Below are 17950 nucleotides of genomic sequence, written 5' to 3'. Positions count from 1 at the left end.
GTTGGATGGAACAACTTTACTTAACCTGGAGAAGGCACATGTATAATTTTATATATGTTTGATAAATAGCCAGAGAAAAGCACGGGTCTCACTGTTCTTGTAATGAACCACTTCTCTAACAAGGGGACTCCGTCTCGGCCACAGGCTGTCTCCTTTTCCAGAGCAGAATCCTGTGATCTCCCTCTTTGCATTTTTACTCTGCATGTGCCTGCAACTCACCATGAACACAACAAGCATGTCCGCAGCGCAGCCAGCCGTTCTGCCCTCCCCAGAGCAACAACAGGGATAATGCTGACCAGCTGCTAAAGCCAACTACCATTTCTACTTCACGCTTATTTACCTAAAGTGTGTCTCTTTCAGAAAATGCAGAGCAGTGTGCCTCCTGGAGAGCCAGGCAGGCTGGTCTCTGTGTTGGTCTTGTTTACTCATGGATCAAGGCTGCCCCTGAGGAAAAGGCTACTCTTTCACAAAGTTTTGGATCTCCTGTCTCAGATCCTTTGAGCAGCATCAAGCCAATGTGCACTTCCTTCTCTGAAAGGTGACACTTGGAAAGACTTGCTGCTCTTGCAACATGTTTCAGAGCTGAGGTTTGGTGCTAGTTCCAGCCTCCACCCTTCTGTGCCCGCAGAAGCTGCAGGATGCATTGCTTATCTCACTTACAAGGACCAGAAAGACCCCAGGGTAAGAGGAGTTTGCAGAGGAATTAACTGTATTATTAATACTGTCTCAGGGGCCTCTGGCCCAAGAGGGATTCGGCCGCAGGAGCAGCAGCATGCCCTGTAGAAGCAGAGGGTGGTATTTTCACCTCTATGACTACACAGTGCTGAATTGCTCTATCTGGGTATTGCGAAAGAGAATGCACAAGCCAAAAATGCCAGCTGAGAAGGACTGCAAAGCACTTCAGAGGCGATGGCTGAAATTTGAACTGGGCAAACTGGAGGAGCGGTATGAAGGGAGATGGGTGGACCTCACTGGAAGTGGGAGGCATGAGCTGTGACAACATGGACAGTGCAGTGATGAGCTAGAGTAGGCAGCAAGGTGAGAAGGCCGAGGGGGATACAGCAGGTGACTAAACGAACAGGTGTTGACAGTGTGCTTCTACAAACCAAGCAGTATATGCGGATATACATTACTGTGGAACGCCAGTAATTCCGCCACAAACCAGCACTCCCAAGGCCTCAGCAAGAACACGGGGAATGGCCCAGATGGAAACTGGGAAAACAGGGAAGATCAGGGGAAAAAACAAGTTTTGCCTAGGAAAGAAAAAGAGAGAGAGAGATGACAGTAACAGATCTAGCTGAATTGGTGTTTGCAGCTTGAGATAACTTGCGGGTGCCAAGTAATTTTCCTTCTGACTTTCCAAAGTAATTAACCTTTGGACCGAGACTAAGCAGGAAACTAATGAAGTCTTTCCATCACCAAAAAGGAATCTGACAGTGACTTTAACAGGACCAGGATTGTATCTGAGACACTGAGAGAAAATTAGGCTCCAGGATACTGTAATTGAACAGAGCACCTTTCAGCCCCAATAACAATGCCTTGAGAAGTGGTGCTGCTATAAACGTGAGGCTTGGGAGTGAGGGGTGTGGGGGGTGTTCAGTCACTTCTTATCCAAAAGGATTACATGCATTACAAAATTGAACTCTTATACTTGGATTCCTCCTTGGAAACCGAGCTAGACTTTTCCTCATGCCCCAAAAATGCTCTCTCTCACCTTTTCTCTAGTAAATGTCATTTATTACAGTTGCATAAAACTTATCTAGGTGATAAGGATCTCGTCTTTTCAGTGAAAACATGCAATTTTAAATTGTAAGGAGGAGCCACTTAAAGGTCACCTTGCAATTTAAAGCAGTTGTGAGCTTTTACTTGTATGACGGTGCACAGAATGGCACCCACTGTCAGCGGCAATGTGCTTTATCGTGAGGTTCAGCTGGAAAACAGTAGCAAGAAATGGCCAGAAACCCGAAAACGCTGTCGTGTTGTTGCTGGAGAAGTTGCTGCACTTCCCAGCGGAGCCGCTTGCTCTCTGGCACCGGTGCCCGAGTGCGGGCGGCAGTGGCCAAGGCCTGCCCGGCGTGTGTGCCACGGGCTCGGGCAAGGCGAGGAGGCGGCAGCCCCGCGGTGCCAGGCGGGCAGCGGCGGCAGGCCTCGCTCGGGCCGGGGCAGGCCGCCGGCGGGGTCCCCGGGGCCGCGGCCACTCGGCCTCCCCGCGTACCACCGCCCCGCTGAAAGCCGCCAGCCCCCCGGCCCGGCTGAGCCGCCTCCCCCGGGCCACGGGCGGGCTGGGCGCTGCCGGGCCGGCGGGACCGGGCGGGCGGCGGAGGCGGCGGGGCGCACGGAGACGGCCAGGCCGCGGCGGGGCCCCTCCCGTCGCCATAGCAACCGCGAGCCGGCCGGCGCCCGCCGCCGCGGCCCCGTCGGCCCAATGGGGAGGCGGGAGGGGCGGTGGCGCCCCCTGGCGCCGGAAGGGGCGTGTCGGTGGCGCCGGAAGCCGGGCCGGAGCGCCGCAGGGGTGTGTGCGTGCGCCGAGCGGCCGCCGCGCTCCGAGTCGCCTCGCCCGCCGGGATCCAGGCCGCGGTGCCACCGCCCCCGCCAGGTGAGGGTCCCGGGCCCGGCCCCGCGGCCCCGCCCACGCCTCCCCCCCTCCCCTTTCCCCGCGGGCTGGCGCCGGGCCGCTGCGGCCCCGCTGGCGTCCGCGGGAGCGTGCGGGGGAGGCCTCCCCGGCCTGCCTCCCGCCTCCCCGCCGGTCGGGCCGCCGCAGCCCCCGTGGCAGGGAGGGGCGGCGAGGGCCGCGGGGGGCTGCCTCCGGCGTTCTGCGGCAGGGTCCCTGGGCGGGGGGCGGGGGGCGACGGGCGACGGCGGGTCCTGCCCCCTCCGCCCCGTCCTCCCCGCTCCGGGTAACGGTGTGACCCTCCCGCCGCTGCCGCTGCGGGGCCCGAGCGGGCGGCGGCGGCGGCTCCTCCCCGAGCGCCCGGCCCGGCCCTGCCCCGCCCCGGGTGAGTCAGTGGCTCCCCGGCGGGCGCGGCCGGCCGCGCACACCTGGACCGAGCGCCGCGGGTCGTCGGTCGCCGCCCTCTTCCCGAAGGCTCCCGCGCCCACGACCCCGGCCCAGGGGAGGGGCTGGGGCGTCCTTGCCGCTTGGCAAACCCAGGGGCGAAGCGCTGGCCCTGCCGGCACGTAGGGCCGGGGATGCCCACGGACGTGTCACGAGCCCTTTAGAAGGAAACAAAGCAGGTTTATTATTCTTCTCCAATTTTGATCGTTTGTGTCCACTTGGGAATAGAGATGCATTTAGGGAGGACTCCAGAGGGAAAGAAGGCTGCTTCAAGCCAGTCCCGGCCTACAAAAAGGCTGGGCGGTAACCCAAAAGTAACAACCAGAGGTTTTGTTTGAGGTAGGTATCATCAGGTATTAATTGGGATGATCAGTGGCGTACAGTCACCGTGTTAGCAAATGGGAGCAAAAATGCATCTGATGCAGAGATAACAAATCAGTTGTTTTTGGCTGAATTCATTATTAATAGTTAAAATACCTTTTCTACATGGTAGGAAAACAAAAATATACATCATGCAGCACTGTAAAAGCTAAATTCCTACATAAAAATATCAGAGAGTTTGAGAACATTTGTAAGGTTTTGTAACTTCAGTGGCTGTAGGAATATCTGTGTTTTCACCCATTCACTGCTGCAGGACACCTCAGTCAGAAATTTTAATACTACTTGATGAAAAGAAGAGCTTGCTTTTATTTTGAAATAATAACAAGATATAAACTGACCTAAAAAGAAAACAAGAATGCTGGTGCCTTTTTTGCTATTCGTATTACAGGACTGTGAAAATATACCCTGTATAATATTTTGTTTATTGAATTGGTACTGTTAAAGTGATAGACTCATTGCACAGATGGGCCTAGTGCAGTTTTCTCAACCTCATTATGTCAGTACCGCATGTTCTGATCTCTGCTATTTTGATGTTGAGTGGTTTTTTTTTTTTCCCTAAGCAGGCCTTTGCCAGTATGCAGCTTTTTGTGCTGCATGTGAATAAACTCAGATGAAGAGGAGTTAAGTAAATAATGATATGAATAATGAGGTAAAAAACTAGTACCTAATCCATCTCGTATCCTAATATGTCCCAGTAAGACTAGGCGTTAACAGTAGTATCGTCTTTTATATGGTCGCACTTTTTGCCCCACCCTATAATGTAAATACTCTTGGTTTATTATTAACAAAAGTGATTTATCTGTGATATGAATACATTAGTTTGGCATGAACTCTATGCCTGGGGGAAGATTTTTTGGGATAACGCACTATTTCCACCTGAACTCTAGCCAAAAACCAATTCTACTAGTTGGAACAAAAAGGTGTTACCATGTAAGTATATTGTACTTCGGAACTGTGTGCTTGTCTCCACCTGCAGCTGTCCTGTGCAGAGTGCCATAGGTATGTAGCAGTGCAGTGCTTTTCGGCTTGCGATCCCTTGTTTAAATGACATTAAGAACAACAGGGCTACTGCCACTAAATTTAAGTTGTCTGTACGCTGTCAGTATTTCTACATGCTATTGGTACTTCTCAGAGATATTTTGCCATTGTCTATGGAGGCTGAAAACTGTTGAATGTCATTTTATTCAAAAATTATATTAGTCAGGTTTAGGAAGCAGGAAAGAAGGATGCCAGAAGATGGCCAGAGCAGGTTTAGGCATGGCTTTATAGAATGTTAATTTTATCTGAGCATTTGTATAAAGGTTTGAGCCGAAGACCAGGGTATATGGCTAATCAGTAGATGCAGAGGAGGCTGAAGTTATGTACTGCACAAGGTCAGCAAGAATATCACAACTGTGAAGTCATTTGCCTTTTTCCCTCATCATGTTTGCAGTGTTATTTTACTGAACTTGTTGTTATACCCAGACTTTTGACAGTTGTGGAAGACTTCACTTGGTCAGGTCTTGGCAGGCGTGTTCATTTTTCAGTCAGTTATTTAACAATATGTAGTAGCCTTTGAGGGAACTAAAATAGAGAAACACAACTAATAAAATCAAATGCCTAATATGATAAAGCAGGGAAGGTTTTTTGCATTCCATTTAAGGAGTTGGTTCCTTTCCTGTAAAGAATATCGGGAGCCATGTCTACTTGACAGTGAATGCCATCAACATCATGTAGATACTTGCATCAGCATGTGTGTGCCTGAATTACGGAAAAGGATTTTCCATTTGTTTTAGAAATGATATCTCCAAAGCTCTTACTCTATGTAATTATGGAAGTGTAATTTTAAATACCACTTACCTCATGTGAATGTTTAATTTGGGAATGAATTGCCCATCCAGAAATCAAATAAGGTTTGTTCACATGTTGTCAGAAGATTGAACTACAGATTCTGTACCGGTCTGCTGCTTTGCCTGTTACAATTTGAACAGACTTACAGAGTTTGTGACTGAGAAATATGATTGCATCCCATTTCACCAAATCTGGTTTTACATTGATTTCTCACAGTGAAACATGCGGGTCTGTTAACCTGCATCTCTGCTTGACTCATTAGGGACCAGTGTGTCAAACCACTGACCACACTGCTTTCTCACTAATATTTTTTACAAAGTGGAAGTGTTTGTCTGATAGATGCTTATGCTTGCTATAAAGAGAAAAACAGTACACAAAAATCAATGACTTAATTAGCATCAGAAGAACAGGTCATCAAGAGCAGCAGACTTCAGGCCAATGTAGGCTTATTAGTATTGTCTTGTCAGTTCAATATGTTATATAAGCCAGATTTTTTTTCAGTGTCGGTTGTTTCATTTGCTTTCTGCAGTCTTTAAACAGGGTTCCTTCTGATCTGTTTTGGCTTTGTCCTAAACAGCCCATGGAAATTGGAAACAATAAAGGCTATGAAGCAGATGGAGTAACTGCTGAGTAGTAAGATGTAGTTCTCAAGCTCCTGCAGTCTTCTGAAGAACATTATGTGTATGTTTTACTCCTCAGCTGTTACCAAGACGTAAACCTCTGGTTTTGTGTGTCCATCCGTTCTTGAAAGATCTGTGGGTATACTGACTTCAGGTGCTGTTCCCAGGATTGTCACACCATCCCCTTCTTACTGCATCCTCCACTGAAAGTAACAAGGCAGTTACAAACAGATGTTTTACTGGTTCAGACCTCTGCCTTTGATGCTTTGTGATATGTTTCAGGGTCTTGTCCACAGGCGTAAAGCTTTTCTGGGGGTGAGAAGTAAGCACATGTAACTTTTAGTAGCTGCATACATGCTATTCTGCATTTGTTAACAGATTGAAAGAACTCTAGGTTGTATGGGAGATGGGGGGGGGCGGGGGGAAGTTACATTTTAAGTGTGGGATTTAGGGTGATTCAAATTTCTGGCAGCCGGTACTATTGGCTGTAACTGCTGCCTAGTGGATTGCATTCCTTATTGTAAATAGTGCCCAGCCACTTCTTTACGGAGGGCTACTACATTGTGGTTTGACAGATACTTAAAAAGACAGTGTCTTAAGACTTTGAAATGTATTAATGCATCTAATATGAGAATCTTTTGCTTAGAATGGGCAACTTTCGGGACTCTTCCATGGCTGTGATCTGCACATGTGTATCTGCTCCTTTTTCCATCTTCCCTCTTTCCTCCTTGCCGTCATGGCATGGCTTCATTAGTGCTAGAATAGATCATTCCTCTTGGCCTCCTGTTCGTCACCTTTGTGTGTTTCGCTCCTAGCTGCAGGTAACCTTTGTTAGATGGCTTCTGTTTGTAGCCTAGAAGTATTTTTAGCTGTAGGCTTTGCTTGTTTCAGACTGTGGCACACTGATCCATTGTTAAGAGTGTGGCTTTCATCTCCTCTATGGGAGGGACCAGTTATAACTGATAGTTGCTTCTTTGCCTTTTCAAACATCACTCCTTTCCTTGTATCTTTTTTCCTTCTGGCAAACACTTCCCTCTTTTGGAGCTCAAGCCAGCATAGCTCTGCAAAGCTCTCTCCAAGCTTCTAACAAGGTAAGCAATGGAGAATCAAATAAGGATTTTAAGTGTTCCTTTGTGCAGCACCCTGAGAACAAAATAATGGTAGGCTTCCTGTAAATTGCAGATATTTTGGTGCGGGCAATGATTTTCTTACTGCATTTAAGTTCTGTTAAATCCATGTCATTGAATAATACTTTGTGTTTTGTAGCAAACCTACTAACAGTACGGATATTAAGATGAACTAAATAACTAACTCAAGGCCCTGTATACTGAATTTTTATGTCAAAACTGAGCCAGTGAAGTTCTGAGGAACTCCCATCTTCAATAATTGTTACGTTTAAGATGTGCATAAATTACTTATGTTACTGAGGAAAGTTGTTTGATGAGAAACAACATTCTAATGCTTTGTGCTGGTGTTTCACCTGTATAACCAGATACGTTAAACTGGTTTCTGGATCTCTTTTATCCACTAGGTCTTTGGGCCCTTGCAGTTCCCTCTGATTTCCTTCATGTGTCCTTATATGAACCCACTGACTGCCTTGAACTGATTTGCATCTAAAGATAAATATGTCAGTGAGCCTGATAAAACAAACTCTGCACCATTTCTAAACTAAACTCTATATTGTTTGTAAACTGAATTCTGCACGTATGACTTGTCTACAAATTAGACCACTATTGGCTAAGTGCAGATCAAAGATAAAACTGACCTTTCAATGGCAAAATGTAAACTCTGTTGGAACTACTTGCCTCTGGACATCAACAAGCAGGCTTTTTCTACATAATAATCACATTCCATAAGGAGAAAAGGAAAAGATAAGATGGTTGCAATAGAAATGCTTCTACAAGCTTTGCAGACTGTGAGGAAACGAGAACTGTTCTGAAACTGTTTTGTTTTAATGTCCAGTTATTTAAAATTGGCTCTTGTAATGTTAAAAGCATTCTTCAGGTGTACTTTGTTCATGTTCAAATTTTAGTGAGTGGGTAGAGAAATGCCGTTCACAAATTACTTCCTGCATTAAGCACGTAGTCTAAATTTAGTGCTGTGTTAAGGGAATGGTTTATGAGGTTTGATAGGCTCAACAGTGAGGAGTGGGATGGGTTCTCTCAATGGTAAGCAGTCTGATGATTTCCGTAGGCTTGTTACGCGTTGGTACTATGATACGCTTTAGGGTAGGGGCAGAAAAAATGCACATCGCACATTCTGCTCATACCTTTCTGTCCTCAGGAGCTATGCTTTTGGTAAGTCTGCAGAAGCCAATGATAATTCAGCATATCCCCATGGTGAAAGCCTCTTGGGGAAAAGAGAGCCAAACTAATCATGCCTTACAAGAACTTGTCACACTGCTACCTACAGTCAGCCTGTCTTGTTGAGGGCTTCAATCTGAAGTCTGTGTGTCACCTTTTAATAGGTGCCAGAATCCACTAGTTTAAATGCAGTGTTTGAAATGGAACTGAACTGCAGCCTAGCTTTACTTACAAGTCTGCAAGAGGTCTCATTCCAGGAGGCTGCTTTTAGCATTACATATCCTAACTTGAGTGCATTTACATGGATGGATCATTAGACTAGATCTACAAAGGATCAAACACAAGCAGGAATGAGTGTGACTTGCAAATATAAAATGGGTAGGAGATTCGGTTGCTGGGTTTACTTCAAGAGCTTTCACATGAAGTAACAATGTTTGACTTGATATCCGGTGTGATTTTGTGTTTTGGGGATTTTTTTGCTAAAGAGCAATATCTTCAGCTGGAGGGATTGAATATGCTCATCTCAAAATAATTTTGTAGTTAGGACTCCGTCCTTGGCAGTAGGAAACTCTGAAACTGCTCATACACATGATGGAAATTTGGATCTGCATCTCATTTTCCTGGTTGAGGATTTAGTATAGGGGACTGGTTTCCCTGTATAATAGTGGTAGGTAACACTTGGATTAAAATACGAGCTGAGCAGTGTGTGCAAGCCGTTCTCCATCAGGAGCCTGTCAGACTGGGATCTTCAAAGGAGAGCGCCAGGGAAGAGGCTACAGCAATCGCTTTCAGCCTGTTGGTTCTTCTAATAGGGCTGTAGATGCTTGTCTAATGCACAGAAGCCTGTGAAAGGCAATTGTAAACTCACTGTTCTTGTTTGCTTTTCCTTCTTTTTAGAAGTTGTTTTCAGGCTGTTAGGTCTCAGCCTAAAAAGCTCTTACCTGGACAGCTGGGAGTCCTGATGGGGATTTAGGGAGTAGGAGAGGAACTTTGTTGCTCAGTACTGACAAGAGTAACGATTCTGGGTCTGTCCAATAGTGAAACTACACACCTGGAGAAATTTTACAGATTAATTTGGGGCGTCTGGGAGTTTGTAAGGTATTGAGGTCCGCTAACTTTCATAAAGGCAACAAAGCTTGTTTAATTTCTCCTGTGAACCTAGCCCTAGGCGGTTGAATATAAGGTTGGTAGCTCAATGGCTGAGTTAAATGTATGTTAGCATTGTCTTGTAGAGATAAGCAAACACTCGAGCTGCCTCACTGACATGTTCCGTACTAACTTCAGTTTTCATTGCTTAAGCTCTTCAGGGGCCTTGTGGTCACATGACGTGTTTTTCTTGGCTTCAGTGGCTAAACTGTGTTATCGGAAATGATAAGTTGTTTCCCTATAAACAATTAGTTTTGCAGTAGTGACAGCCATGTGGGCCACATCCCAATAATTTTCTGTGGATGTCAATGTTATTTAAGAAGTCTCGAAAACCTGAGACTGCAGGCACCCTAGCTGTATAGAATTGTCCGTTACATGTATGTTGATACATGTGTTAAAAAAAAGAAAAGAAAAAAACCCAAAGCCCCAAAAGACATTCTTCTGGCAGAACAGTATAAATGTACTTTCCATAGTTGCCAACAACTACAGCTGTAGTAGGTATTGTTTATTTAAGCCCACGGAAACATCTGCTGTAGCAGGCAAGAAGTCTTGATGTAGGGAGGAGCTGTCCAGTGCTTCAATGCTCCTAAGTAGCTGCTGTTGTATAATAATGGGGGGAAAACAAACAAGAAAACCAAAACAAGCCAAAAAAAAACCAAACCAAAACTGGTGGTTTCTGGGTTAGAACATGTAGTGTGTCCCAAGCTGAGCTGTGGCCAGTATAGGAAAGGGGAGAGATTTACATAGAGAACATATTGATTTGCTGTGCTTAATGCCAGTATGAATTTTGCTGCATTTTGAAGAATGGTGCTTACCTATCTTCAGGATTGTGATTAGTCATTTATGCATAGAAATTATACATATTTGGCAAAGGGTCAAATAATTTTTGAAAAAGAAATCCTTCGTATTTGAGTCGATGGATTTCCTACTTACTAGTGACTGTGGGTTCTGCTTCACTTTTCAGCATTAACTTCCACAGTGCAGACAATCAAGAGACACTTTTCTCTCTTTTTATTCCCTACTAATTACAGGAGAGCCATGGATAAAAGTGAGTTGGTACAGAAAGCCAAACTGGCTGAACAGGCTGAGCGTTACGATGACATGGCTGCTGCTATGAAGGCTGTCACTGAGCAAGGACATGAACTGTCCAACGAAGAAAGGAATCTACTCTCAGTTGCCTACAAGAATGTGGTTGGTGCCCGTCGCTCATCCTGGCGTGTGATTTCCAGCATTGAACAGAAAACAGAGAGGAATGAGAAGAAACAGCAGATGGGAAGAGAGTATCGTGAGAAAATTGAAGCTGAATTGCAGGATATCTGCAATGATGTTCTGGTAATAATCCAACAGCAAAAATAACAGTAGTTAGTACTGCAGCATTCTTCAGAGAGGCTTAAGGAATCTTACTAGTGCTGTAGACACTGCAGCACCTTAGCAGGGGAATAATTTTGCATAGCCATGTACGTGGGTCCAGTTCTAGCTCCTAAGTTACCTAATTTGTTTCTTAGGGGGTTTGTTATAAAAGAGCATGTATCTTTTTAATACAAAAAAGCAAACAAGGCAATATTGAAGACTGCTAGCTGCTGGCTAGGGCTCACCATGAAAACAAATTTAGATCTGGGGCACTGGCATGAGTCCTGCTAAAAGGCCTAATGTTTAAATTCTTTCGTTAATGAATGCTGACATCCTGAGGCTGGTTGAATACTTTTTTGGGGATGGAGAAAGTATGTATGTCTTCCCCCCGCCAACTGGTTTTGCTCTTTCTTTCACTTAGACCAGAGGGATTCGTTTTATTGGTGTTCGTTTTGCTAAAGATCAGTCAGGAGCAGTTGCTGTCAGTACTGTCAGTCTTTGCGTCTCTTTCTGAACGCACATGTGCTGACTCTGCTACTATTCAGCTTTTCAATGGGAGTTGCAGTTTGTTGTGGATAATTTCACTGCTATGGGTAGAATTTGAGTTTGTGGCAGCAAAAGTGACCAGACTTGTACTGATGTCAAGCTGCTGCTTTTCATTAGTTTGGTTATAGAAGGTAGGTTTGCAACCATATTTCGAGGAAAATCTTTGCAGTCTGAAGCTCTGATAGCCATTAGATTCTGCAGGAGTGAGTTGTGGGCAGCCTCAGCATAACAAGTGTTGTTCTTTCCAGGGATTAGGCTACAAGTAGTTTCTATTTTTTTCTGTTTAGACAACAGTAGGGAAAGTGATTAACGCATGAGTATACATAAGTCATTGTTAATTTTTTTAATAGCTCATGCTTACCATTGTAACAAAGACTGTTTCAGACATTATTTTTATGACTTGATGGGGAAAAAAAGTGATGTTTCCTTTCTCAGGAACTCCTGGATAAATACCTTATTGTCAATGCAACACAGCCAGAAAGCAAGGTCTTCTATTTGAAAATGAAAGGCGATTACTACAGATACCTTTCAGAGGTGGCATCTGGGGACAATAAACAAAGTAAGTAGAGATGAAATCTCTTACTCTGCTGGGGGCCAACCAGAATAAAGTATCAAAAAATACTTACATTCTTTTCCTCTAATGTAAAGTATCTATTTCTTTTTGCTACTGCTCTGTAGTATTGAAGACAGGTGCAGTGCAAGTCACTTGTAGAGAAAGACTTCACTGAAATTAATAGAAGGGATTGGTAAATGTTCATCAAACCAGTCAAATTCTACTTGCAGCCCCTGACCTCAGTGACTGATTTTCAAGTATGTTTGGCAGTATAAATCCTTTTCCTGGAAAATGTGGGGGTTTTTCTCTCATGGAAGATGCTTTGTTCCTGTCATCTCTTGTTTACACTATGAATTTAGCTCTCAGTCTTAGCTGTTTGCAAGCTTTCTGCATGCAAATAAGGGATATTGGGTTACTGAGTCCTAAGCCGATTAATCCTGAAATTGTAAAGCAATGCTGAACTGTGCCTGAATTTCTAGTGAGTGTCTGATGTAGTCCATGTCTTGCAAACTTAGTTTGACATCATTCTGCAGCTTATTGTTACCAATTAGCCAGGAAGGGACTGTTATCTTTCCTCTGAAACCCCAAACTGAAATTCAAAGTTCACGACCTAGCTGCTAAATGTTTCCTTCAGTTTAAATAGGTAGATCAGATACCTCTTCTTCCCCAAACGATTTTTGACTGGATTTATTATTCAGAGCTACTATTTCTGCAGCTTGACTGGAATCAGACAGTTTAATCACAGTACACTTCAACTTAGGTAGAGTTTATGTGCGTTCAGATTGGTTGGAATTTGTTTTGCATAAATTTCATTTTAAGTCTTTATTAAAATGTTGAACTTAATTTCTGTATGTCAGAGTTTTATCTGAAGAAATATTTCTGCCTTAATAGTTTGGTTAGCGGTAGGCTTTTACATGTAAAGATATTGAAGGAAGCATCTGTGCATATGTAATTGTAGGAATTTCTGGTGGCACAATAGTCTAGACCAAGAATATAATAGCTTCCCCTGTGAAGTACGGTGATGTACTGTGCATTAATGTGATTGTAATTACCTTGCAGCAACGGTAGCAAACTCTCAGCAAGCTTACCAGGAGGCATTTGAAATTAGCAAGAAAGAGATGCAGCCAACACACCCCATTCGACTTGGTTTGGCTCTAAATTTCTCTGTCTTCTACTATGAGATACTAAATTCTCCTGAAAAAGCCTGTAACCTGGCAAAGACGGTAAGCAAACTCTTCATGTTACCAAGTTTGTGGAGGCTAAGGAGATAATTATAGTTACAGTAGCACTTTGTAGATGGTCATGCTTGTTTATATCAAATTCCTTTAAAATTATGTCATCTTTAAACTGTTGTTGTAGTATATTTTCAGGTAAGTTAGCTAGCTAGACTAGCTTAGCTTTAAGTAAAGCTAATTTGCTAGTGCAGTTGATCCAATGAAAGGGAAGACAAAATACCTCTTCTTACATCCACCTAACTCTTAGGATGCACTTGTGACAAATTTGAAAACACTTGGATTGATTTAGCGCTTCTAAAGTGAAATATTTACTTAAATTTGAATGCTTAGCAAATGCATGAAGTGTCGTCTTTGTGACTACAGTCATAGCCCTAAATGTCCTTGTGTATCTGCATGTGCCTCTCTCTCCAGAGACCAAAAAGAGCTTGTGTGATGGGTTGTGCCAAACAAATAGTCTTATTTTTCTTAGCCTTCTCCCTAAAATAGGATTAGAGCCTTCTAAATGGAGCTTTTTGCATCTGTGAAAATTGCCTGGTAGTAACTTGAATAATATGGTATTAGTTGAATCTTTGTGTTCTTAATATGCTCTTCAATAATAGTTTGTAACAGGGAGCGATGTTTTGCTGTGTAAAATGCTGCTGCTGTTCCTGCTTTTTTTAGTTAATACGCTTACATCTGTTTGAAACCTGAAGGAAGAATAGCATTTATTCCTGGCTTTCTGCTCTCAGCCTTGTAACATGGGCGCTCATGTGTAACAGATTGATGGGAAGAATAGCTTTATTAATTTCTAGTGGAGCATACCTGATTTCCTATGGTGTTTTGAATAGAAATCCCAAACTTTCCACCCCACCATCAGAAACCCTTGTCTTCCATTTTCTTGCCTACTTACTTATGTACAATATATATCAACTTAATGGTACTTTTGTCTTTTACTGCCAGTTTAGACCAGTGAGACATTCATATTTAATGAAGGTATTGCTTTGAAGTGGTGTTCTTAAACCTGACTTCAGGCTGTGTAAATCATTCTTCAGCACGACAGAGTAATACTTTGAAATTAGTAAAAAGTAAGAAGCTTGCCTCTTCAGCACTTGGTATTGGCATGGTAGTAAAGTTGTTCCAGGCTTTAATGTGGATCCTCCTGAAGCCTTCTGTTTTCCCACTGGTGGTTTGGTGTTTGCTTTGGTTTACATTCCTTCTTTTGGTGGAAAAGAAAAATACTGGAAGCTGCTGTCACAGAACTTGAATGTAATGTGGCAAACTTGTCAGTTCTGCGTAAGCAGAAGTGAATTCAGAGCGCAGGACGTGAAAGTGCTGTCTTGCATGTTTTTAGGCATTTGATGAAGCGATAGCAGAGCTGGACACGCTGAATGAAGAGTCTTACAAAGACAGCACTCTGATCATGCAGCTGCTTAGGGACAACCTCACTGTAAGTATAATGTGCCAAGCCACCGCATTCTGTGCTGTTACTTCGTTAGGCTGATGGACCCCATAAGTGGGACTCGACTCCTGAAGACTCAAGTAGTTCTGTACTATTAAAAGCCTTTTTTTGAGGCATTAGCTGCATGTCTCAACTGCACTGGTTTTTGTAACCAGACCAGTTAGACTTGCTTGTTTAAACCAGAAATCTGTTGTTAACCGCTGTAACAAACTCAAATTTTTCTTTTTTTTTTCTTTTTTTTTTTTTTTGTAACACAAAGTGGAGTCTGTTCTTAACAGCCAGCTTTACGTTGAGCTTGCAAACTTGGGCTGGCTTTTTAATTGTTATCCTCCACTCATTTTCTAGTTCGTTATTCTTTAGCTTTACTCTTAAGTTCAGTTCTGTATTGCTCTTAACTGACAAAATTGCACAGCTGCTGCTAATTACGCTGTCTTCCCTTTCCTGACAATTGTAACTAACTCTGTGGTTTCAGTATAAACAAGTGTTTGTATTTTCTTACAGCTATGGACGTCGGAAAACCAGGGAGATGAAGGGGATGCTGGGGAGGGAGAGAACTAATGGCTGTCACGCTTCACTATATGTTCAATGTCACCCTGTATCCTACACATATATCCCTTTGTGCGACAAGCAAAAAGAATAGTACATCGACTTTTCACAACCTCAACGTAGCAAAAACTGTCTGTGGGGTAAAAACAGTTGGTTGGTGTTTTGTGTACTTAAAGCGGAGGTCGGTTATTATAATGGCATTCCGAACTTTCCTATTACGAACATTTGCAGTTACGATTACCGTGTTTATATTTTTAACTGAACACTGTGATTATGGGTTTTGTGATTGCAATTGACTTTACAAAACTCTTATTGGTAGAAAAGTAGACATCAATTATGTAACTCTGGCAAGCTTAATTTGGCACCAAAATAGTCGAAGTACAATTCTGTTGTAAAGTTGTACAGAAAGTTATAAGAGATTCTATTGTGACACTGGGGCATGGAAGGAGAACAGTCCGATGTTGGCATTCCAGTTGGTAACACTGCTATGGGTTAGTTGAACAGGCACACTCTGTAGACATTTGTAACCAAGTCTGAGGCACCGCTTTCAGTCAAAAGCTCACTTTGTCAATCCTGTCTTTCTGGGGATGGGGTTTGTTTTGGGGAGGAGGGTAATGGGGGAGTTAGCAGCTTGATTTCCAAACTCTTTACACTGGCAGATAACCGGGATTTGACTTCTAAAAGTGCTTTTGTGCTCATACGACATGCATGACTAAGCCCCTTCCCACAGCAATAACTTACCTAATTATACCTTAGCTATTCTTCAGTAGTGAGAATTCTTGGTTCACTACCATGGACTTGCAATAGGAGAAGATTCAATTTTTTGAATGGCCTTATTGGTTTGGATGATACCATGAAGTGATCTGCCACTTTTGCATTACTTTACTCTTAGGTGAATCGAAATCTCCATGGTATTCCCATTTTGAATTTGTTCTGGAAACTCCTTAAGTAATCCACTGAGCCATCTTTAAGTTCACTTTATAGAAACTTTTCTCCCATTGGACTCTGTTCATCCTTGACCCTCTCACCTGTTTAAACTCCATTAAAGCGATTTTGGACTCCCACATATGCGTCATCCTTTCTTTGATTATGGGTGATGGCAGGATGGTGGGTGAGACCTGAGCCTGCTCAAGGACAGGTTTCTTTCCTGGATGTTTGAGAGCTGCCAGGGCTGTTGCAGACTTCAGCTCTCGTCTGCCCGTTTTGGGTGGTAGTGGGAGCCAGCTCCAATGTTCAGGATTTCCCATTTATCGTACTGGAATGCAGACCTACACATCCGTAACGCTTGTAACGTGTAATATTTGAGCTCCAAATGTCCTCACCTAGTTATGTTTCAAACATGTCCCATTCAATAAAACCTAATAAGAGTTGGCGTGAATAATGCAGTGGAAAAGATTAGGAATAGTCACCTGTCAGTCTCGCGGTATCATCCCCCTACCTTCACATTCCACTTAGGTATAGGATCCATCTGTTTGTCTGTCCATCTGTCTGCTGAAGAGAATTTCATGCACTGATTTTGAAACTCCCCTCTACTAGCTGAACAAATTGTGCAGTTAATACTTGGCGCTTGATAAATGCAGTAGTGAATGTGGAACCGAGCCTGTCTGTATATCTGGTAGCTCTTTTCGCTTTGTTTTTACTGACCAGTATTCTGCCTAAAGTTCGCTTCTGTGATGGTTATATTGCCTAGCACACACGTGGTTGTGAGAATAGTATAGCAAAAAGAAATACCTGGTTATTGATGTACTAGATTTGTGTATGTCTTTTAAACAGTTCTAGTTTCACCTTACACAAAATAATCAGGAAAGTGTAAAAGAATTCAAAAGTGAATAATAAAAAAAAATTTTATCAGTTGTGTCTGTTATCTTTGCTGTCCTAATGGCAAAAAAACCCCTGTAAAATAACCAGTTACTTTTATTAAAGGCTCAGTTCTTGGGTTGTGTGAGCCATTCATGGTTCCCAAATACTTAATTACTCATTCCTTTGCAGAGAGACTTCCCCACATGCCCTGCCAGATTTGTAGTAGCAAAAGTAGTTGAGGTCATACTTACATTGTCACTGCAGGACTTAAACTGCAACTATAAATACCGATTTAACTTGCCATGAGTCACTGCATATTGTGTGAGATAAGGCTGTTGGTTACCTTTAAAGGTCTTTCCTTGGGGAATTTTTTCAATACGCGTTTCTGGAGGCAGGGTTAGCTCTTCAGCTGGCCCTCTTATCAATCGTCTGTTTGCACGCCCAGCTGCACGAGTGAACTGTAACCTGCTCGTGTGCCAGTTAACGCCGCTCTTCTCAGCCGGTGGTGTGCGAAAGCAATACTGGGAGTGCAGCTGGACACCTACCTGCAACTGGAGGTGTCTTCCTAGAAAGATGAGTGCTTGAACGGGGATAGCAGTAGCCAGGCTAGTTGATACCAGTCAGCCCGAAAGCACGGAGGAAGCTGGCTGGGGCCAAAAGAGGTGTCCTAGCTGTTGGTGGAGCCTCTCGCTCCTGCGGTGAGGCAATACAGGTGTGCTCTGTGGATTGTGTCACAGCTTTTTTTAATTGACCACTACAAAGGCATTAGGCCAAAATCTGACCAGCTGCTGACTGAGCACTGATCTGTCCTGTGCCCTGGCTTGAAATGGCCGTCCTTCTGTTTGTAACTACTGCTACTTTGTCATTTTCTTCAGCCTTTATCGACATCCCTGCTCTTAAATGATTTTATAGTGTATCTTAACTCCCAAATCTGACTCATGCTGATGACATTGTCAGCCCTGGGAAGAAAAAATCCTGGGTCCTGTTAGCAGCTCCTGTTCATGGAGCACTTGTCCCGCCTCGGTTCCTCCAGATAACCTCTCCCATCCTTGCTGTCTTTTGGGGGAAATGATGAGCCTCGGAGGCTGGTCTGCAGCAGTGATGAGTTGAGGGAGTATCTTAGTTTTTCAAGTAGTTCTGTCCTTTC

The 17950-nt window shown here is 43.7% G+C and overlaps 1 protein-coding gene across 3 annotated transcripts; it reads left to right on the top strand.

Annotated features, from left to right (window-relative positions):
• The first annotated feature begins 1892 nt into the window (after positions 1–1892).
• YWHAB (tyrosine 3-monooxygenase/tryptophan 5-monooxygenase activation protein beta) lies at positions 1893–16854 on the top strand. 3 transcript variants are annotated; one of them, XM_080405226.1, is made up of 7 exons: positions 2483–2596; positions 4000–4085; positions 10367–10667; positions 11667–11790; positions 12844–13007; positions 14350–14445; positions 14959–16854. In XM_080405226.1, exons 2-7 carry the CDS (start codon positions 4081–4083, stop codon positions 15013–15015), a joined length of 747 nt encoding a protein of 248 aa, XP_080261352.1. In that variant the 5' UTR covers positions 2483–2596; positions 4000–4080; the 3' UTR covers positions 15016–16854. The 3 variants fall into 3 exon arrangements, with proteins under 3 accessions (XP_080261351.1, XP_080261352.1, XP_080261353.1); XM_080405225.1 differs by lacking the exon at positions 4000–4085 and having other exon boundaries at positions 1893–2596; XM_080405227.1 differs by lacking the exons at positions 2483–2596; positions 4000–4085 and adding an exon at positions 6327–6977.
• The last annotated feature ends 1096 nt before the right edge of the window (positions 16855–17950 follow it).

The sequence above is a fragment of the Falco punctatus genome (genome assembly GCF_963210335.1).
Source record: "Falco punctatus genome assembly, chromosome: 10".
Lineage (NCBI taxonomy): Eukaryota > Metazoa > Chordata > Aves > Falconiformes > Falconidae > Falco > Falco punctatus.
The sequence above is the reverse complement of the archived record's forward strand: the minus strand, read 5'-3'. Positions and strand labels throughout refer to the sequence as shown.

Coding starts and splice junctions, on each gene's coding strand:
- YWHAB (XM_080405225.1), top strand. CDS start 1,908: ATGTGCTTTATCGTGAGGTTCAGCTGGAAAACAGTAGCAAGAAATGGC. Junction 10,668..11,666: donor ATATCTGCAATGATGTTCTG/GTAATAATCCAA, acceptor TTCCTTTCTCAG/GAACTCCTGGATAAATACCT. Junction 14,446..14,958: donor TGCTTAGGGACAACCTCACT/GTAAGTATAATG, acceptor ATTTTCTTACAG/CTATGGACGTCGGAAAACCA.